Raw genomic sequence first — 21,937 nt, 5'->3', positions numbered from 1 at the left:
AATAAAAACGTAAGTCACTCTGGATAAGGATGTAAATAAGTATAATAATAACTAAATAAACTCATATGTATGTAGAACTTCCATTATCTCTATGCCAATTAATCTGGAGTTGAATTTATGACAATAATTGTGCACGAAGGCAACGTAAATATACTTTTGAGTGACATCACAAGACTGCATGAGAAGTAATAATAAAGTTGTTAAAGAGTAAATGTTGCGGTGGTTTATCTTTTATTCCGCCTGAAGCGCGTTATTGTTGCTGCCTTCACAGGGAAACACAGTGCAGCTGATGTTGTGCCAGTAGCTCGGCTCCATTATCAGCATTGGCACTCGCACACAGTGATGGGAAAGAAAAGCCGCACAGGGACGAGCCGCAGGACCATTTTACAGCTCTCACCGCCAGGACTGCGCAGCGGATCAGGAACAAGTCGAGACGAAACTCTGGGATCTGGGTCGGAAGGTGAGAAAATATCCGCCTAAGTGTGTATTTGAGCTCTCGGATAGTTTAGAAGTATAGTCAGAAGTCTGTGTTTAAATATTAAGACGTATTAAGAACACACCCGTGTCTTGTCTAGGCCAGATCTATCCGGCTAGTGCATGGCACTTCGGCTAACAACGCTAGCTCATGTCAATAAGCTAGGCAGCTAATTTACAAAGCTAGGACACAACCGATCGAATATTAGAGGGGAAAAACGTAACTAGGTGAAGATAACTAGTTTGAGCGAATGGTTATTAAAGTGGTGTTGTTGTTTAAACAGGAAACACTTGAGGTTAACTCGGTCACAGGATGATTTATATCTATATCGTGTAAGCTTGCTTTAGCTTGCTAACGCTGCTAGCATGTAGCGATTAGCAGCAGACAAAAAGGCAATGTAACCTAGCAAAATTCGTAAATGAATAAGTAAATAAATAAATGAAGGACATTAAAAACCCTGATTTTTGTTATTGTAATTAAAAGCATTTCCTCTGTGTCGAGCTGTTTGTTTACGCCAACGAGGAAATAAAGGTTTCGCTAATCCAAAGCTGTATACGTGCTTATGTGCCCTACAAAGGAAAGTTAGCATTAATGTAACCGAGATTCTCAATGTGGGGTGTTTTTTAAAACAAGGTGATCAATATGTCGACCACCATCAAAGTTGTGTGTTTATTAAGTTAGAATATTTTATTAGCCTCTCTAATCTCCCTGCTGAAAAAATCCAGCTCGGTCAACTGTCCTGTTTGTCTCAGATACACTCAGATATTGATCAATATACAGCTATCAGAAGACTACAGAGAAGGGTTCAGACTGCTGAAAGGATTATTAGTGCTCCTCTGTCCAGTCTTCAAGAACTGTTAGTGAGGAAAAATGGCTCAGAATATCACTCTGGATCCCTCACATCCAAATCACCAGCAAATACCAGCACAACCAGGCACAAGAACAGTTTCTTCCCCCAGACAATCTACCTCATGAACAGTTAAATTTCCCCCAATAAGTAATAACAATGCAATAATCTTATATTTATTTGTTACCACCTTTAGCCTAGTACATCCCTGCATCTCATTCTATCCTATTCTATAATCTATAGCACAACTGTACATACAATTTTAGTTATTTATAAGTCTATTTGTATTTACATAGGTTTTTATTTTTATTTATTTATTTTTTTTTTTTTCTCATCTTATTTTTATTGTCTGTGTTGTTGTCATCTCAGTGTACTGGATGTGTATGACCCTAAAGCAAATCCCTTGTATACGCAAGCATACTTGGCAATAAAGCTCCTTCTGATTCTAATTCTAAACTAAGAACCTATTTAAATAATATTTATTTTACCTAGTCTGTTTTCAATGCAAGTTGACAAAATGCATGTGCTAGCATACTAGTATGCAAATATTAGGTTACTCTTGGATATCGGGTTCTTGTGATTATAGCAGGACGTTTACAAAGAGAATCTAGTGCACAGATGCTTTTCTCCTGGGACTTACTGTATACAGAATGTTGAAGAAGGCTGCCTTGTGTAAATTTGTTTTTATTTAAAATAAAACTTGTATTTTATTAAGTTCAACAAATTGCTCCTTGTATTGTGCATTTTAATAGCAAACTGTCTTTGTTTAGGTTTTCAGGAAATTGTGTATTTGTTTTTTAGGGGAGACTGAGAATAATACAGGCACCAACGGGCAAGGAGTATACAGGGAGGTGAACATGGACATGAAGACCCCAGCAGCAAAGGCAACACGTGAGTAAAGAATTTATTGATGATTGCCTGTAACATTACTTGATACGTAAAGTTGTAGGTTTTCCATTTTGAAGCACAGCCATTAACAAAGCAAAATGGGAAAACCTAAATAAAATGACAGTATTTAAAGAGTATCAGACATCAAATGTAACTATTTAACAGACCATATAACTCATTAAGTTATATGTAACTAATTAAAGATTGTAAGTGTAATACAGAATTAGATTCTTGGGTATGTACAAGTTACAACAATAAACATATAATATCAGGGAAAGATGGTTACCTTTAACCAGGGGGGCAAGGACCATATCCATCTGATTGCTTTTAAAAATGTCTTCTTTAAAATCTCAGCCTTTGGGTTTTCCCATTTCAGAAGTAATAGCAAGCCAATTTTCTTTAATGGATCCATCTTTTATATTGTTATTCAATCTGTTCTATTGAATGTATACTGTAAAATGATTCTGAACTGACATGCCATGGATTTGTTTTCAGAGGGCTTGTCTTTGCTTGGTGCTTATGAGGACAGTGAGGAAGAAGATGCATCTGAAGCAAGCAGTTCTGCTGCCAAAGCAAAGCTCAATCGCTCTGCAGACATTGACAGTACACTTGCAAGTTTTATGGCTGTGAGTAATATTGTACTTCATTTTCCTGATATGGTTGTTAAGTAATAAAGTCTTGGTGTTGTGCTTTGTTTTATTTACTCGAATTGAAAATCATAAATGTAGACTTTGTTAAATATTTATCCTAGATATGTGTGAGTGCTGCTATTTATGTATCTATTTATTTATTATTTTTGCTGCAGGAAATTGATGCTATCACCACTCAGCCAGCCCAGACCGATGATACTACAAAGGAGGAGCCCATTGCTCCAGCACCTACCCCTCCTCGCCCTGAACCCAAGACAGAACAGCACTCTTATTCACAGAATGGCTCTGCACAGGAATTTCAGTATAATACACAGTATTCTCTGGCGGGAGGTGAGGAAATTAATTGTCAGGCTTTGATTTCCACTGTTAAAACTAATAGGAAAGTTCACTCTTAAAATATTGGTATGAATGTGTTTATTTTCTTTAGGGATGTGCCAGATATTTGGTAATAAATAGCCTGAAATAACAGAAACAAGGTTTTACAGAGACACTATGTATTATTGTCCAACCATTTCATTGTTTGCTGCTGTTGCCTCATTATGCAGGTAAAGCAAACAGTTTAGGCCTCTGTTAGTAATTGAAGGCTCTATTTGTTGATGACAGCTGTTACTTAGATGGTGGTTATTGTGTAACAGAATTTCTAAAATAATAGATAGTAAGATTTTGACGCACTATTCAGAAATTAAACATGGGACTTCTGCTTTTGTGTATGTTTTTGCTTTAGCTGGGGTTGAAATGGGTGATTGGCAGGAGGTGTGGGATGAGAACACAGGTTGCTACTACTACTGGAACACCCAGACTAATGAGGTAGTCTGGGAGCTTCCACACTATTTGGCCGATCAAGTGCAGAGTCTACAGCAGTACTCCGTGAGGTGAGCTTTGAAACGAAATGTTAATAAAAATGGCATGTTATCAAAATGTTTTTTTTTCTTCTATCAAATGTGGGGATGTTACTTTAATCCTTTTTTATATATTTTAATCAGGATATTTTGCAGAAGACTTATTTTAAATGTAATCACAGTTTATTTCAACGGAACACTTCATATTTCACAGCTCATCTGTTAATGGCAGTGAGGTGTTACCTAACGCAGCAAGTTATCCTGAACACTCCGCTCTGGCTGTCACTGCATTGAAACCAGAACCAAAAAAGAAGGCAAGATTTATATGTTTACTATGTTGTCTCTATGTCTGTTATTTATTTAATTCCTAGATATTCCAGTTTGGTTAAATTAATATTATATGCAAGCTAATTCCTAATTCTTTGACTTTACACAGGATGTAATGGAGAGTGTGGTGGCTTTAACTAGTGATGAGGAGGAGAGGAAAGGGGTAGCTGCATCGCTCCTTGCACCTCTAATACCAGTTGAAGTGAAAGAGGCAGAAGAAAAATGGAGAAAGAAGATTTTGGCGATGGACGACAAGGTGGAGAATTCTCCGGAGGTTGAGGGAGAGGCACCTTCAGGCTCTCCTGCTCCATGTGATGGAGAAAGCCCTGCTCAGTGTAATCAGCAAAGTAGAAACCAATCTAGAGAAAACTCTGAGGGAGAAGAGGAGACGGAGGAGGATACCAAGGAACTGGAGCTTGCATTGGAGAGGAAAAAGGTATGACACTAACCTATTTAATTAGTAATGTCCTACTTAAATACTTTTAGGTGTAGTGTGGTCAAGACTCATGTTACCTTTCAAATATGAAGAAGCAAACCCGTCAAAACATGTTACATAAATCTTGAGTATTTCTGCTATTATTGGTAATGTATAGTCTATAATCTATACTTAGATATCAAAGTCTAAGTAATCCCCAATTTTGCATATGATTTGAATTTTATACTTAAAAATATTATCTAGTTATTAATATTGTTTAAAGTTCTCGATTTGTGCAAAATTCCTTTCATTATGTAATATTTAATCTTTAATCCTGTTATTTTAAGACAGTGTTACTCATTGCACGGCTTGCGAGCCTCCTGCGGCTCGCCAAGCTTTAATATGCGGCTCGCATGGCAGTAAACAATACGATGATATGATCATATGGTTAAAATTTATTTTCCACTTAAATAACATTAAAAACAATCAGGGAAGCATAGAAAAACGAATGTGCTCTATTACAAATAATAATGTATATTTATATATATTATTTGACTCGTCACTGACTCACTGCGTTCTGCGCAATAGCCAGTTTTTGGCGGCCTGCCAGAAGCTAGTTTGTGTTTCATGCTAGTTAACAACTTGTGTTTACTGTACACACGGACTAAAAAATGGATCGATTTATTATCAAACAATCCCGCGCACAAAATGAACAGCAACAAAGCAATGTGACAGTGACAAAAGAGGTAACTGATGGGGAACATGCATCATCCGCAACTCGAAGACTGAATATCTTTGCATACTTTGAAAGTGGCTCTCCTATTGTCCTTGTCCTATCAGTGTGGCTCACATGAAAAAAATAGTGAAGACCACTGTTTTAAGACATCCAAACCCCTTAACTAATACTTTGCCATATTAGCTATCCCTAATTTCCTCTATCCGTAATATTTCCTAATATTAGCTATCCTTTATTTTCTATTCTCTTTAAAGTTTCTAAAGCAGTACTTTCCTTTTATAACCCAGGCCGAACTTCGTGCCCTAGAAGAAGGTGATGGCAGTGCTGGTGGTTCAAGCCCCTGTTCTGAGGCAAGTCAAGAGGGTTCTCGGGGCCTTTTAAAGAAGACTAAGTGGAAAACAGCTTTTATTCGGGCACCAAGTCCTGACTCAAACAGCAGAGGCTCTGAGAAAGTAGAATGGGACACTGCAGAGGCTGTGGAGATAGGTAACCCCACATTAAACATTAGACATACGTAAGATTTACACATTATATTCTTCAGATCTCACTATGGCGTGGTATTAGTAACTGTTATTGAACATAATGTAGACAAGTAGTTAGTGTTAATTTCGTCAGACGAGACAAATTATGTTCAACAACCTTTTTTTTTCATGACTAAGATGAGATGATGACAAGACTGCACCACTGTCCAAAAACGTTGACTAAGACTAAATTAACACGCATTATTGTTGACAAAAAAAGACGAGGTGAAAATGTTTTGTATAAACATATTTGATGACCGGTCTTTGCATTACGATTAAAAGCAGTATCAATAAAGTAAAAAATGTGATGTGCAGTCAAGTTCGAGTGAAACATATGTGAAACACTTTTTACTGAAATGGTTATCAGTAATAATCTCAGTAGTAATGTGTTATTTTAAAAAAAGACTAACATTTTTTGACTAAAACTAGACTAAAATTAAAAGACTTTTAGTCGACTAAAACTTGACTAAGATACCTTGAGTTTTCTTTTGACTAAAACTTGACTAACAAAAAAAGATATGTGAATGACTAAATATGACTAAAACTAACAAGGACATTTGGCACAAGACCAAGACTAAATTAAAAATAGGTGACAAAAATAACACTACAAGTAGTGAATAAAATGTTTGTAGATTTGCTACGCCCTGGTCTTGCTCACTATAGAGACTATAAATTCACAGCAGCTGATTTTCACCAATTTGGGGTATTTTTTTTGAATGTTTTTTTTTTATTTTCTAGCACATTCCAAAACAGCTGAGAAACAAGAAGACAAAAAGGAACAGGAAAAAACTGTACCTAAACCTCAAGAGGAGGATACAGCAGACCTTAAGGTAAAGATTAAATATAGAGCCATTTGATTAACTTAATAGCCGATTATAACAAGTCTTGAATCAAGCGTTGTCCTCGTTACCAGGTATTCAGTTTCCTGAAATTGCTTTCAGTTTCAGATTGGAGAGCTTGCCAACACTTTGACCAGCAAAATGGAATTCTTGGGAATTGACAAAAAGACCATCTCCAACTTTCAACTGCTTTTGTTACAAACTGAGGTAGATATTATTTCTTTAAACTTTGCAAGTGTACTTTTCCTAGTTTTAGTACGTGTAGTAATACATTACTATAATTTGAAATAACCACATTTACATAAAACACAGATTCTTTGTTATTGAGTCCTTTGTTGTATCTTCTTTCTTCTAGACGCGGATAGCAGATTGGCGAGAAGGCGCTCTGAATGGAAATTATCTACGCCGCAGGTTGCAGGAAGCTGCTGAGCACATAAAACATTACGAACTTAACGCCACTCCCAAGGGCTGGTCCTGCCATTGGGACAGGTACGAGCTCCTTATCTTTCACATCTTTATCACTCCACACCCCTCCCTAAAAACTCTTAATTCCCACCCCACACTTGCGCCTATTGACTACTTTACCTCTGCGATATGGTAAATACTTGACTGGTTTGTAGTATTGGGAAATGTCGCCAAAGGAGAAAGACCCAAAGTTGTGTTATAAGGAAGCATCTGTAAAGACCCAACTGAAAGCAACAGAGCCCCAAAGAGATGAGCCCATTCACCCCCCCAAATAAGACAGAAGGGTCCACTAGCTCTTAGGAAGGTGCTTGCAAGTGCAAGAGCTTTGAACTTTACAGGACTGACCCAAAATGATGGGAGAGTGAGTGACAGAGTGACTACATGGGAGCACACAAGCATCTGTTAAAGCGAAGACGGTGCCTTGCCATGGGAGCCTGAAGGTCAGACCAATCTACTTTGTTTACTGTTATTTCTATCCATGCAACATTTGATGATTTGTATAAATACTATTTCCTTTACCCTCTTCTGAAGATGTCTTCTCAAAGGCATCTCAGTGGGTTTTTGTCTGTGTGAGTATTTCAATGACTACTGTTCAATAAATGTTTCAGGATTTGCTGTAATTTTTGTTGATTTTTGAGCAGAAGGTGGGTTCTTCACCAGTGTTCCCCATCCAATCTGGCTCTTCTCTTGGGCTTAATGCATAGCCCTGCTCAACATTTTTCACCTGGGAACAAGAGACCCCCTGCTCCGTTTAAGTCTCCCTGGGTCTCATCGTAAAGGGGCCAGCTTGTAAGACAGTGTTGTGTGTTTGTTTCTCCACCTCTAGAGATCACAGGCGGTACTTCTATGTGAATGACCGGACCAGTGCCTCTCAGTGGGAGTTTCCAGCAGTGAAGGAAGAAGACGAAGATGCGAAGCCACCCCAGCCCTCGGCAGTTTGTCCGGCAAATGCAGGTCAACAATCTCCTGAGGCTTCCAGTGGTCTAGCAGGTAGGTGTCAGTTTAACAACCAATATTAAAAAGGATGGCCAGTTTTTGACCACATATGTTATTTGAGTATCTGAACAAATGAAGTTTTGTCTACAGTCTGTTGTTGTTGATGTGTTACAGTCTGGTATGATTTGATCAAGTCTAATGCTGTAGATGTCATGAATGTTAAAAATGGTGGTGAAGCATCTGATGGAGTTAAAGGACCACTAATGTTTGTTACTACAGAAACGACCTTTGGAGAAACCCAGTCTTATTGGTCAGCTCCTCAACCTCCACTTCCTCCAGACACTCCCCCTCCTCCTGCAGAACAACCACCTCCACCACCACCACCTCCTGAATCTCCTCCTCCACCCCCTCCTCCACCTCTCAGCGATGATGGAGAGATCGAGGAGGTAGAAATGGAAGATGAGGATGCCGAGCCACCTGCCCCTGGAACAGAGGAATTTAGGGTAATTTTATTTCCGATATAATTCATGTGTTTTGATAGTTTCAGTATTTTTCTGTGATTAAGTATTTTCCTTCACCCAGGCCAGTGAAGCAGCAGCGACTCAAGGACCTGTGACTAAAGCCCAGAAGAGGAAAGCTCCAGGCTCAGAACAGCTGAACAAAGCCATTACTATTGGAAGCAGTCCCATACTTTACACTCAGCCTACCGCCACAGCAGGTAAATGAACGACATTAAAACACTGATCCATATAAGTTTATCTGGTCTTAAACATTAATTTGCTGAATGAATCTAATAAATTTTAATCATGATGTATTTTGCTCCATAATCTTACAGCCCCTATTATCACTGCAAATGCTTATTGGGGTATGACTGCAGTAGCTACACCAGCTCTTACATCAGAGCCTCTAGTTCCTCCAATGCCAGCCACACCCTCACAACCTCCACTTCCACCACCCCAACCTCCAGTTGAACCAGTGTCCACAAAGATGCCTTCAGACAAAACGAAGAAGCTAAAGAAGGAGAAGGTAGGTCTCTGTCTATCTCTCCCTCTCGCACACACACATCATATTACTTGCTTTGTACATACTCTTCTTGATCTTTGGGCTTGATAACATTCCACCGATGTCATGGTGCAGTGTGATATAAAGAATTTTTTTTTAAGATAAATCTTTTTTTTTTTTCCTTCAGATGAAGAAGAGCAAGACCAAGATGCCATCATTAGTGAAAAAATGGCAGAGCATCCAGAGGGAACTAGATGAAGAGGAGAAATCCAGTTCTAGTGACGAAGATCGAGACCAACTAAACAACAAGCGCATAGAAGAGTGGAAACATCAACAGCTTGCCTCGTAAGTGAAATAAAAAACAGCCAGCATTGATCCTTCTTTTAATTTAAAAAACATCTATCTTAATTTTCAATTAAGTAATCATGTTTTTGTAATCAAACGTTTTTTTTCCTCACATTTATAGGGGAAAGGCAATGAAGAATGCCAACTTTGAGGCTCTGCCTGATGATTGGAGAGAAAGGTTGCTAAAGAAGAGAAAGATGATGCAGAGTTCGTAGCATTAATTCTTCAGTGTGGAATGGATTTCTTTGGACTGTATATTTCTCTTCTTATTTTGTTTCCACAGGGTGGACAATGGTTTTTATACTATGACCTCTAGTCAAGTGGTGAATTTTTCTGCAAAAAGGCAAAGTCTCATATTTCTTTTTGTAAAAATAACTCCCAGTGTACAAAGTACTTTGTTATTGTTCTTTGTTAGACCCTTCACAGTCAGCAACATTGGTCCATGGTAATTGCAAAGCAACCACCTTCTTTTTTATTTTAGCATGTGTTGACACTGAGACTAGTAATTTTATAGATTATGGCAAATTATGTGATGTTTTGGACATACTGTTCCATAATGATGAGTCTTTGATCCCAAGACCATTTACTGTAGGGATTAATGCTTTTTTTTTTAAATGTCCATGATTCTGATACCTAGAATCTTATGATTGTGTCCCAGACTTTATCCACTAAAAGTGATTAAATAATACACATTTGCACATGGTGGAAAACAAAGTTTCTGTGGTGATCAATTATTTAGGATGTTCAAGGACCTGCATATAAGTACTCAGTCTTTAGGTGAAATTTATTTTATATTTCAGTGGATTATGTTTGTGCAGGGTATAGGCTTTGCAATAACACTTTATAAGCAGATTTAGAATATCGTTTTCAGTATGGGAAATTTCAGTCATCTACAGCCATGCTGTTCCTAAGTGTTCTGTATAGCTGTGTCTCTTACTGGAAATGGGGATGGGCACTCAGTAATGTTTGCTATGTTGTAAATAATAAACACATTTATACAACCTGTGTAATATATGATTTTATTTTTCTGAACAATGCACTGATCTGTGGTGTTTTGTAGGTTTTTGAAACCAGATAATGTACCAATCCAGGTGTTTTTATAAGAGGGAATACCACAGGAGCTATAAAAATAACCGGTTTTAAATTGCTTAAGGCTCTTGAATGAGCACGTTCTGTGGAGATACAGTATGATTGTTTAACTGAAAAAGTGCTTTCTTGTAAGTTTATGAAAATATGTAGTCTTTTATATTGTTTAGTGGTTGAGCTGCCTGATTTTTTGGTGGTGGAAATTGGTTGGTTTGCTAATAAACAAGCTCAGTAGGTCCATGGAAATAATTTTAACAGCTATAGAGGTCCTGGGCTGTAAAAAGTTGGCTAATAAAATTCATGCCTCGCATTACCTGGCATTATTGGGCTAGTCTTTGGAACCACTATGACCCTGGCCATGAAACAAATGTACTAGAAATAATACTACTGGTTTCAGGGATTGAACTGGTAAACCACTAACTGAAGCATTTGACCTGTGTGTGTGTGTGTGTGTGTGTGTGTGTGTGATTTATTACTTTGTGCTGCTGATTGGCTGAATGCATAAATGTGCAGGTGTACAGTTCATAGACTGGGAGTGTAAAGGACCTGCATTACTAAACAGGTTAACACCATTAATTAATATGCAGTTCTTCAAGCAACACCAAAGTTTTGTGACCACATTGTCACTCATAAATGCTTCTGAAAATATGATTTTAGACCCCCATTTGTTGTTAAAACAGTCTGGACTTTGGATTTTGGAGCATTAATGATGTCAGTCAACATTTCATTTTATCCTAGAATTGTTCAGTGGCAATCAGCACACAAAGTCTCTAAAACCAGCTCATTAAAATGATTATTATGTATAATAATAATAGTAATAATAATAATTATTAATAATTATGTTAAATGAAGTATTATCAGTAAAGCTAAATAATAAGTAAAAAAATAAATCATTTGTGCTGTGTCACAGCTGATAAGTATTAGCAAATTTCAATTTACTATTTTTTACACTTTAAAATAAATGAATAAATACATAAATAAATATTTACAAGCGAGTTTCCGCTCCGCGTTCATAAATGGAGCCAATAGTATATATATATTCCATTTTATAACATTACTTTTGTCTCCATTTATGAACGCGGGGCGGAAACTCGCTTGGTTCCCATGGAAACGACGCTAAACCTGACGTCATTTGCCTAGCAACTACGAGGTTACGAAAAGAACTTGTTTTAGTTAGCTTTGTTGCTAGCCCGTTGTTGACTATTATCCAAGTCAAAGTAATTGGTATTTTTTCAAGTGGTGCATGTGAACATGCTCAGCATACCAGCATACTACTTATCATATATTTACAGCTGTAAATGTAAATGTAAATATACTAACTTATCTGTGTTACATAAGTAGCTAACTTAAGCTAATGAGCTAGGAAGAATAAACAGGTTGTTTATTTAGTTGACGAGGTCGGCTGTATACACGGCTGGACATCGGGGGATGATATGCAGGTGATTATTTATTTATTTATTTATTTAAAAGTCATACTGGATATGAAGATTTTCCAAATCTGTCCAAAAGCTTCACTGGGCACAAAACTGGGACCACGTTGTTAGACTATATGCAGTTAATTATTATATATAAAATGAGTTCTTTTTCTGTTATGCTTCAAGTTATGATTAAAATACAAAGGAAAAGGAGCTAAACTTAATGATGATTAGATACGTGGCCAATCTGTATAGTGATCAGTGATTTTGACCATGATATGATTTTTTTTAATCTATTGGGACATAAAAGCAGCATTTGTAGGTAGAAAAGCTTTGTTAATGACAGAGATGAAAAGAGATGTATGATCAGATTGGTTTCCGCTGAGATTCTCAGAATTGCACAGTACATCAAACCTTGCAGGCAAATGGGCTACAGCAGCAGAAGGTCACATCAGGTTCCACTTGTGTCTGAAACAAAAAGCTTCAGTGAAAAGAGGCTTACCAAAACTGGACAGGTGTTGTTTGGAAAAATGTAGCCTTGTCTGATGGCAGAGTCAGAATTTGGCACCAACAGCAGTCCAGGCTGGTGGAGGTGGTATAAAGTGTATAAATGTTTTTTGGTGCACTTTTGAACCTATTTATTTCAATCAATGATATCTTGAATCCTAATGCCACAGCCTATTTAGTAACATAATGAACATGAACACAAAGCAAACGTAATGAACATGAAAATCAGTTCTTCAGTGGCCCAGTCACCAGATCTGAATCTAATATTACACCTTTTTGACGTGGTAGTATGGGAGATTAACAGCATAATGTGCAGCTGAAAACACTGCAGCATTTGCGTGATGCATTTATGTAAACATGGACCATAATCTCATAGGTATGTTTCCAACATTTTGTGGTATCTCAGCTATGATGAACTGAGGATGTTTCGAGAGAACAAGAGGCTGTGTCTAGTGTTAGAATAGTGTTCCTAATAATGTGCAAAGTAAGTGTGTGTGAGAATCTTTCTTTTTCTCTTTCATTAAGACTTCAGATGATCCCTATGAGAATTTCATTCTGCAGCATTTAAAGCATTATGGACTTTTTAAAGGTAGGTCTGTGCTCAAATGCATCAGTGATCTATACTTGTATAATAAGTCACAATTAGGTTTTAGCTAGTGAGTAATAGTCTTTGTTATATTACTGGGAAAACCCTAAACAACCTATCGGAGTTTAAATCAGAACATATCTATGTGTAGATCTAAGTGGTAGGGCAAATTTTATCTTGTGCATTAAAGTGTAATGTATAGTACAGATAATTGAACAACTGTTTACAATGCTTGTTTGAATATGTATTTTTTTTTGTAGCCCAGAGATCCACGTTTCTGCAGAGAAATGTTTCAGCATGCAGACTATGGGACATCAAGCATGATTCTGTGGCCAAAGATATTCACCATTCAACTGCTGACAGCACAGACATGGATGAGGAACAACCACAGGCACATCAGGGACAATGTAAATTCTTATAGTTTTTTTTAGTTAAAATGTGATAAAATCATACTTTTTCTAGATAAATGTTATTTTTATAATCTGAGATTTAGAATTCTCATTCACCATTTAATGTACATAGCATGCTGTAGCACATGTCCTTCAGTCAGAATATCCTCAGCTCAGTCAGTTTGAAATTAATCATATTAACATCATAACAAAGGAAATTACACATTTTTCAGTTACCTCAAATGAAATCTATCATCTTTGATTAAATGATGTTGATGATTGAACAGTAAAAGACTACTATTTGTAGATAAGGTGTGCACAGCAAAATATAATGTGCAATTGTTTAAACATTTATATCTATTTAAAATCTAATTATTTCAACACTTTCCTTATTTATAGTGTTCTTTTAGGGTGTGTGTATTTGTGTTTGTTTTGCTTTTGATTGCTGTATACTTTTGTATATAGTCTCTTTCAACATGGAGAAATATCTTAGGACCAGGCAGCTACTAATTGACCTTGATGGTGGAAAACCTATCCCACGCCTGAGGGAACCACTCGACCTCTTTTCTATCCCTTCCATTTCCCGTCCCTTCCAGGGTGTTCGCTGGCCAGTTGAATGTGAAGTTGTCTGTGATGAAATCCATCATATCGGTATTCATTCTTTATGCTTTTTATCCAAAAAATTGTAACACTGTTTCCTGGTTCTTTCAACAACAATTTGTCTGTCTATTTATTGATACAGAATGGGAGCCTCCAGAACCAGAACCATTTTATCAACAGACAGGTTATGAACAATCCCCTATGCCAGTAGGAGAAGAAAAAGGAATCACCATTTATTGTGTAGACTCTGGTAACACTTAACCTTCAGAATGTTTTTTGACAGATACTGTTTAAAACCCCCTGTGATCAGAACTGTGTGTGTATTTAAAAAGTATTTAAAACGGCTACTCATGATACCTTTCTTTCTGCGTTCTCTATGTGTTTATTAAGCTACAAAAATGTCCTGCTTCACTCGTTCACGTGTTGTTGGCAGCAGGAGGCATATAAAGAATTTTACATCTTCTGCCGACAGCCAAGAGACACCGACCCTATCTTTTGAGTCAAGATTCGAAAGTGGTAATCTTCAAAAAGCAGTTAAAATGTAAGTGGGTAACATAGATATTTCCATCATGTTCTATTGCTATGGTGCAGAGCTGCAATCTAAACCTTCCCACCCAACAGGGAAAGCATGAAACCTACACATCTACACCTGGATAACTAGCAAACTGAAATAGAGTCCAAGCAATAAAGAGGGTGTGTTGGTCATATATAAGCAGATCAATATTTCCTTTAAAGACATTATTTTAACAAGGAAGATGTAGTTATTACCTATGTATTACATATATACAGCCCCCTTGAAAGTATTGAAAGAGCAAGGCACTTATATCGTTTTGGTATACACTAAAGATATTTGGGATTGATGTTAAAAGTTGAATATGAGACAATAAATCAGATTTTCTGCTAAATTTAATGAAATTCTCAGGTATGTGTGGTTAATAACTTGACCACCTTGTAATATGGTACCTTCGCTAGCAGTCCACCTAATATTTTTAGGTGACCAAAAGTATAGGAACATAAAGTGTAAAATATAAATGAAATAAAACAATATCTGTTTACATATCTCTTGCTTCCAAAAACTGCATCAAACCAGTAATCCATTGACATCACCAAAGCCTTGGATTCTTCTTTTTTATTGATATTCCATGCTTGTACCACAGATTCTTTTAGTTTGTTTCATATATTGTAGCTATTTGAGCTTGCTAACTAGCTGTTATTATCCATCATGCAGGCATTCGTTGATTCAGCAGTTCTAGATTTTAGCTCTCAAAAATCATTTGTTCACTTAGATCTCTCTCTCTCACTCACTTTTTTTTCTCTTAGTGGCCATTATGACTATGAGCTCACTTTGCGCAATGACATGTACACCACAAAGCACACACAGTGGTTCTACTTCCGTGTGAAGAACATGAAGGCTGGTGTCACGTACCGTTTCACGATTATCAACCTGATGAAATCCAGCAGTCTGTATGAAGCTGGTATGCGCCCACTGCTGTACTCTGAGCTTGGTGCCTGCCGAAAGGGAGAGGGTTGGTATCGTACAGGCAACAACATACGGTGAGCCTACGTGGATGTTAAATCAATCAATCACACTGAAATTGTATTTAAAATATAGTTTGCTTCCCTGCATTGATTCCACCATACATTTTAATGAAAGGTATTACCGGAATGAGAGTGAAAAAGAGAGCCATCCACTTTACTCACTCACCTGGACACTGGAGTTTCCTTATGAAAATGATACCTGCTACTTAGCTCACTGCTACCCATACACATACTCGGACCTACAACACTATCTGCAAGGTGTGGCTTCAGATCCAGCTCAGGCGATGTACTGTAAAGTGCGTGTACTATGTCGAAGCTTGGCAGGAAATTCTGTGTATGTCCTGACTATTACTGCACCATGTGGCACTTGGGAAGAGCGAAGAAACAGGCAAGCAGTGGTAGTGACAGCACGGGTGCATCCAGGAGAAACAAACAGCTCATGGATGATGCAAGGCTTCTTGGAATTTCTGTTGGGTAAATCCCCCGATGCGCATCTATTGAGGGAAACCTTTGTTTTTAAGGTTAGTAAGTAAAAAATGATCAACAATTTAACAAAGTTGTGCTACTCTGCATTTGTTTCAATATTGTTTGATGAAATCTGCTACACTACAGATAGTGCCAATGCTGAACCCTGATGGAGTGGTGGTTGGAAATTACCGCTGCTCACTAACAGGCCGTGATATGAACCGCAACTATCGTACTCTACTTAAGGAGTCATTTCCATGTGTATGGTACACTCGCAACATGGTGAAACGGTAAGTAACATAACTCATACACAAGGAGATTAGAAATGTCATAAATTTCGGTAAAGATGACATGGAAGTACTTTCGTCCAACTGCTGGTAAAAAGTAGTCTGATAGTCTGATTTAAGTGAGTGAGTTTTGTATTTGTCTGTAGAATTAGCCTGAGTGTTTTACATTTTAATGGTTTAATGGTATATTTAATGGTTCCCGGCCAGTGTATCAACGTATTATGCATATTAAATTAAAGTGCATTGCTTTAACTCCGTAGGTTGCTTGCTGAGAGAGAAGTGGTACTATACTGTGACTTTCATGGCCACAGCAGAAAAAACAATGTATTCATGTATGGTTGCACTGACCGTAAGGATACCTCACTACATCTTCAAGAGAGAGTCTTTCCTCTGATGATGAGCAAAAATGCCAATGACAAGGTAAGAATACTGTGAGGCTGTTGCAGTTTAGATTAGTAGATGCATTAAAAGTGGGTCTTTGTCTTATTACTTATTTCATACTTCTTATTTCTAGTTCTCTTTCAGGAGTTGTAAGTTTAAGATGCAGAAAGGGAAAGAAGGCACTGGTCGCATTGTAATGTGGAGACTTGGGATCAGAAACAGCTATACTATGGAGTCCACCTTTGGAGGCTCCACTTTAGGTAAAGATACTTGAAAAATCAACATTTTCTGTCAGGCCCTTAAAGGCCATGTTTATTTTTTGTCATATAGTGCCATAATACACTCGTACTGTCTGATCTGTTACAATTAGCTTTTAGGCAATTAATTGATTGGTGTATAAGAAAGGGGAATCGTCAAATTCTCTTTTTAATTGTGTTATGCTATTGACAATCAAGTGTGGATCAATTCAGAAATGTACTAGAAATTTCTTTACCATGTCTGTTCTCATACAAAGGAGGCAGAAGAGGAACTCATTTCTCAGTGGGGGACCTGAAGTCTATGGGCTACCATTTATGTGATACCCTCCTTGACTTCTGTGACCCAGACCAAGCCAAGGTTATTTATTTTTCATGTGAAAACTATATTCTGCCAATAGGACACTACAAAGACAACTGAGACAATAAAACAATCTGTGTATAAAATGCTTGGTTTTGACTGTTTTTTTTTTCAGACTGAAAATTGTCTAAAGGAACTGGGGGTTATGCTGAAGCAGGAGATCAGGCGGAAGTTGGGCAGGGAGGTGGATTGCCTGGATGGCATCTCTGATGTGGACATTGAGTCCAGGTAAAGAGCTTTAATAATATAAATCACTTAAACCAGTCATGCATTATAACATTCTGAAATGTATTCTCATTTAGATGTGTTAACATAAACAGAGATTATATGAATAGATAACAATGCTCAATGGTATAGTGCTGAAGGCTCAAAAGGGTGGAAGTATTACTTAAGTCCTGCCTTCCAGGTGAAGGTTTTAGCAAAATCTCCTAACCTATCAGATACTTACCCGACAGTGACACAGATATAGGGCACATTGCTCTGTTGGTTAAAGAGAAATCTGCATGCACAAAAACCTGAATAATCCCCGTTTCATGTTATTGGAGCCAAAGAGCAAACATTATTAAACATTTATTTTGGTTGTATGAGTCTTACATGTTGGTAGTTTAGGCTTAAAATAACTGCCTGGGACCAGTGGCAAGATGACTGCAGAGTGGACAGATTTTAATATAAGGACTAAAAGCCAGTTTACTATAATGTTTTGAAGATATTCATTAAAACTGTATATTTGACACTAACAATGCACATTGATTTGTCACAGTACAAGTGGATCAAATAGCACAGACTCAGATGGTCTGCCTGCTCATCTTTTAAACTGCACAGACCAGGTACACTGTTCAAATTGTTAAGTGTGCATAGTGCCATCAACCTCTTTGGTTCTGTTTATTTATCCATATATACATTTATTTTCTTGCTTTGCCAAGGATATAAAAGTCAAGAAGAAGCATTTACGGAGCAGAAAAGAAAGGAATAGATTAAGACAGCAGGGGGCTGTGCAGCAGAGTGCAAAATCCAGGACCCTTCACAGAGACAACAAAATCACAGTAAGCTTCACAAGGCCAGTATCATATTGTCACAGTGCTCTGTGAGTTTTGAGAGAGTTTTTCTTTTTGCCTTCCCAGGATACAATAACATCAAATGAAGATCAAGTGAATGAAAGAATGCAAGAAAAAATCAGTCCAGTGAAAGAGGGGAAGAGCCAGAAACCAAATGTGATTAACTTATATCTCAAAAATATGATATACATAAAACCTTTATTAAAATGTTAACTCAGTCATAAAGATAAACATATGATTATATGTTTAGGCACAGTTAGTGAGGATTAATCAGTCTGGAAAGACCTGGATCTCACATCCTATTCCACGTGTCGGTCTTGTTGGTCATGAGAATTTTTGGGAGGACAAGAAAGACAAGGTTTGTCCTTTAGTATATTTATTAGTTATTACTATAATGATTCAACATCATCTTAAGAAGGGCAAAATCTTGAATAATGCAAAACAAACCATGACTTGTATGCGTATTGTTTGTATTGTATTATTTTTCTAATAGAAACATGTGGAACCTGGCACTTATGGCATTATTGGCATTATGATAAAAAAAACTTTATTTGGAAAAACCTTACTGCAGCTGTTTCCTGCACATATAGTTTAAAAGAAACTATAATGAGAGGAATTATCAGTTATGGTCTTTGGTATTTATTATACATTCCATGGTTCATGTGACTAATCTGCAATAATAATAATAACAATAACAATAATCTGCTGTGGAATTAACTATTAATAGATAAAAAACAACTTTTTTCTGCCTATTGTGCTAACTATTGTTCCCCTTTACATTCTCAAGCATGGCTTAGGTTACTCTCCTACCTTATTAGATGAAACGGGAAGGTTAATAAATCACTCCCGGAGGCAAACACAGCACCACTGTGTCACTGCAGTTCCCCACAGATTATCATGTCTGCCTATTCAGCAGTTCCCCATGCTTTTCAACAAGGATGTCAAAGCACACCCGGGAATGAGAGGTACGTCCGGACTCCTTCACCATTTTGCAGAAAGTCACCTCATTTTTTACAAACCAACTAGATAACAAACCATTAGATTCTATGAAACGACTTCATTATCAATTTTATTGCTGTGCTATTTACAAGAGTTTTTAATATTAAAATGTATGTAATGAATGTTTTTAATCATAGGAAGGTCCTCTGTTTCAAAAATTGCACTGCATCGGTAAGTAGTTCATTCACATTACTTTACAGTACATGCTTATTGCATACTGTAGAGCCCAGGGGTGTTGCTGGGGAAAAAATGTCTACTGGGGCACATGGGGCATATGTCCTCTGCATTCCACACATATGAAAAACAATATATGGGTATCCTAAATAACATTTATTTGAGTATTCTCCTGTAGTGCGTCTATCTTTCATTTACGCAAAACTGTCAATCACTTTACTGTGACTCAATTTACAATGCTCCTCCATTTCAACTGATTAGACAGCAATGGTGAAGCTTGTTCTGCCACACTGTGCACCTCAGCCACATGTAGAGCTATCTCAACACACTTAATGACTATTCACAGCTGTACATATTGCACCGTGCAAGTTACTAACATGCAAATGATTCCTTCGAATAGATTTAATAATTATCACTGAAAATACATTTACCTAAAATGAGGTAATGAAATCATTGGAAAACCTAGGCATATTTTGAAACCAGCTACAAACCTACAAAATTGTGAACAAACTAATGGTAGTGTGATAGCCTGTTTTATTACTAGTAACGTTATGTTTTTCAACCTCTGCCTTGTAAAAAAATAGCCTTTGCATATCCATCTACAGGTTAAAATGTATAATAAAATATAAGTCATTGAGCACACCTCTGAACTTATTTTTAATAGGTAGTATAGGTAAAGTGTTGCTTAAACACATTTTGGAACTCAAATAAGAAATGTTATTTTGCTAGAGCATGTGCCCCGGTAAAATAGGTCTAGCATCGCCCCTGTTTTAAAATCTGTAATCATCAATTTAATACCTGGTCTTTGTCTCTGTCTTATTTTTGCACAACTGTCACAACTATATCTTTCCACTGCAGGGTTGTTCCTGAGTTTATTTCTGTTAAAGAACTAGAGCTCAACCGCTCAGCCTACTCCTCTCCGGCCCACACGGACAACCAGTACAATATCAGGCAGAAAAGAACACCACAGTCAACCAAAGTTTCACTTGAATCCTACATACCTGAAATACCAAACACTATGGGCACCCTGAGGACCAATCATAAAAGAAATGTTCTGGGTGAGCCTGGTTCATATGAACAGAAGCTTTGGTTAGGTGGTTGAACATGACTTCAGTTTTTGGTGCAGCATGTTGCATTGCCCCCTCACAGCTCCAGAGTCATGGGTTCATGAGAAGCCCTGAGCTTGAGTTGCTTTGCGTCACCCATCCGGGGTGAATTCCCTCACTTAGTGCCAAGTGTTACTGCTCAGGATAATGAGATTAATAAAGATGAACGAATGATGCTTATTTTCAGCATCACCCAAGTGTTTTATTCCAAATGGTAAAATCTAATTATTATGTTTTAAAGTGATTATAGAGTAAAAACAAGCATGAGCACTATACCAATATTATACTATTATATATCACACTATATTATACCACTACTATAGCACTATTGTTTGGAGCACTGTTGTTGGAGGAAAACTTCCAAATACATAATCAAATTGTAAATAATTTTTATTATTGTTAGATTTAGAACCCTAATTGACCAAGAGACCTTTACCTTCAGCAGGTCAGGCAGTACTGGGGACTGAGCAGTCCAGAGAAGCAGAGCAGCTCAACAAACAAGAAAGAGGCAACTACTCTTTCTTCCCTGATCTGAGAAGCATTAACAGGCCTGGCAAGAGGTTTTTCAGTCTTTTATTTATACTAAATCTCAATGTTTTTTCACTTTCATAATTGTAATTCTGCTGTGCTATTATGCCATAACTCCACAGCAATATGAGGTGCTCAGGTGTGCAGGCTGGACTTAGAGCTCTAAGGCTAGAGGCATTAAGTGGTGGGCATGAAGATGCAGCTTCATCAGGCAGCTGGAGCAGTGAAGGTTGGTATACAGTACCTAGTATATGAATGGTTTCTCCCCTGTAACATAATCACATTCTGCCTACAGTGTTTACACACTATGTGGACACACTTTTGTGGACACCTGACCAGCACACCTGTATCTGGGCCAGTTCTGAAACTAGGGTAGTGATGTGGAACATAAGGAAGCTTGGGTTATTAGGTTTGTAACACTAGCTTTATGACCACCACACAAAAATACATAAGTACATAATAATAATGTCATTATTATCATCCACTGGTCACTCAAGCTTATGAGATGAGCATAATATGGCAAGGACATTTTATAAGCTGCCCAAATTGAGTCGCATTCACAAGGTAATTAGCATGGAAACATCACTAGTTTTAAAGCAAATTGCCTTGGTGTTCCACCACTTTGTTGAAGAACCACAATTACATATGCATCTTGTTGATATCCTACCTCTCTTTCTGTCATTACAGAAGGGTGCATGCTTCCCATACGTTGGAAACAGAATAAATAAATGCCATAAGCTCATAAAGCCACAAGCTCATGAAGAAGAGGAGTTAAAAGAGATCACATCAGGGAAAAGTCTGGAAACAGGGAACATCCAGACGAAAAGTCCTGATGTAAAAAAAAGGAACCTTTGTGTTTATAATTGAACAGCTTTTATAAAGGACTTTTTTCAGCCATTCATTTTTGCAGGCTAATTTTT

The 21,937-nt window shown here is 37.3% G+C and overlaps 2 protein-coding genes across 3 annotated transcripts; both read left to right on the top strand.

Annotated features, from left to right (window-relative positions):
• Positions 1-272: 272 nt before the first annotated feature.
• fnbp4 (formin binding protein 4) lies at positions 273-10,286 on the top strand. Of its 2 annotated transcripts, none has more exons than XM_060886197.1 (17): positions 273-460; positions 2,124-2,213; positions 2,706-2,836; positions 3,016-3,190; positions 3,585-3,732; positions 3,914-4,013; positions 4,136-4,462; positions 5,465-5,663; positions 6,437-6,528; positions 6,646-6,744; positions 6,893-7,026; positions 7,829-7,992; positions 8,218-8,441; positions 8,521-8,656; positions 8,774-8,964; positions 9,128-9,285; positions 9,407-10,286. In XM_060886197.1, exons 1-17 carry the CDS (start codon positions 343-345, stop codon positions 9,498-9,500), a joined length of 2,580 nt encoding a protein of 859 aa, XP_060742180.1. In that variant the 5' UTR covers positions 273-342; the 3' UTR covers positions 9,501-10,286. The 2 variants fall into 2 exon arrangements, with proteins under 2 accessions (XP_060742180.1, XP_060742178.1); XM_060886195.1 differs by having other exon boundaries at positions 275-460; positions 6,640-6,744.
• Positions 10,287-11,705: 1,419 nt separating this feature from the next.
• Positions 11,706-21,828, top strand: agbl2 (AGBL carboxypeptidase 2). Its single transcript, XM_060886934.1, has 23 exons — positions 11,706-11,810; positions 12,819-12,882; positions 13,140-13,286; positions 13,734-13,919; positions 14,011-14,118; positions 14,259-14,409; positions 15,189-15,422; positions 15,523-15,928; positions 16,020-16,162; positions 16,420-16,579; positions 16,674-16,800; positions 17,055-17,155; positions 17,271-17,383; positions 17,916-17,982; positions 18,079-18,198; positions 18,277-18,366; positions 18,461-18,568; positions 18,998-19,175; positions 19,347-19,380; positions 20,242-20,441; positions 20,935-21,049; positions 21,140-21,246; positions 21,705-21,828. The coding sequence occupies exons 1-23, from the start codon at positions 11,805-11,807 to the stop codon at positions 21,743-21,745; spliced, it is 3,006 nt and encodes a 1,001-aa protein (XP_060742917.1). The 5' UTR covers positions 11,706-11,804; the 3' UTR covers positions 21,746-21,828.
• Positions 21,829-21,937: the final 109 nt, after the last annotated feature.

Source organism: Tachysurus vachellii, chromosome 14, assembly GCF_030014155.1.
Source record: "Tachysurus vachellii isolate PV-2020 chromosome 14, HZAU_Pvac_v1, whole genome shotgun sequence".
Classification (NCBI taxonomy): Eukaryota; Metazoa; Chordata; class Actinopteri; order Siluriformes; family Bagridae; genus Tachysurus; species Tachysurus vachellii.
The sequence above is the reverse complement of the archived record's forward strand: the minus strand, read 5'-3'. Positions and strand labels throughout refer to the sequence as shown.

Excerpts from the sequence above, each read along its gene's own strand:
- fnbp4 (XM_060886195.1), top strand. The coding sequence starts at position 343 with ATGGGAAAGAAAAGCCGCACAGGGACGAGCCGCAGGACCATTTTACAG. Across the intron at positions 8,965-9,127 it reads AGAAGCTAAAGAAGGAGAAG|ATGAAGAAGAGCAAGACCAA; the intron begins GTAGGTCTCTGT and ends TTTTTCCTTCAG. Across the intron at positions 9,286-9,406 it reads AAACATCAACAGCTTGCCTC|GGGAAAGGCAATGAAGAATG; the intron begins GTAAGTGAAATA and ends TCACATTTATAG.
- agbl2 (XM_060886934.1), top strand. Across the intron at positions 12,883-13,139 it reads GCATTATGGACTTTTTAAAG|CCCAGAGATCCACGTTTCTG; the intron begins GTAGGTCTGTGC and ends TTTTTTTTGTAG. Across the intron at positions 17,983-18,078 it reads TTTTAAACTGCACAGACCAG|GATATAAAAGTCAAGAAGAA; the intron begins GTACACTGTTCA and ends TGCTTTGCCAAG.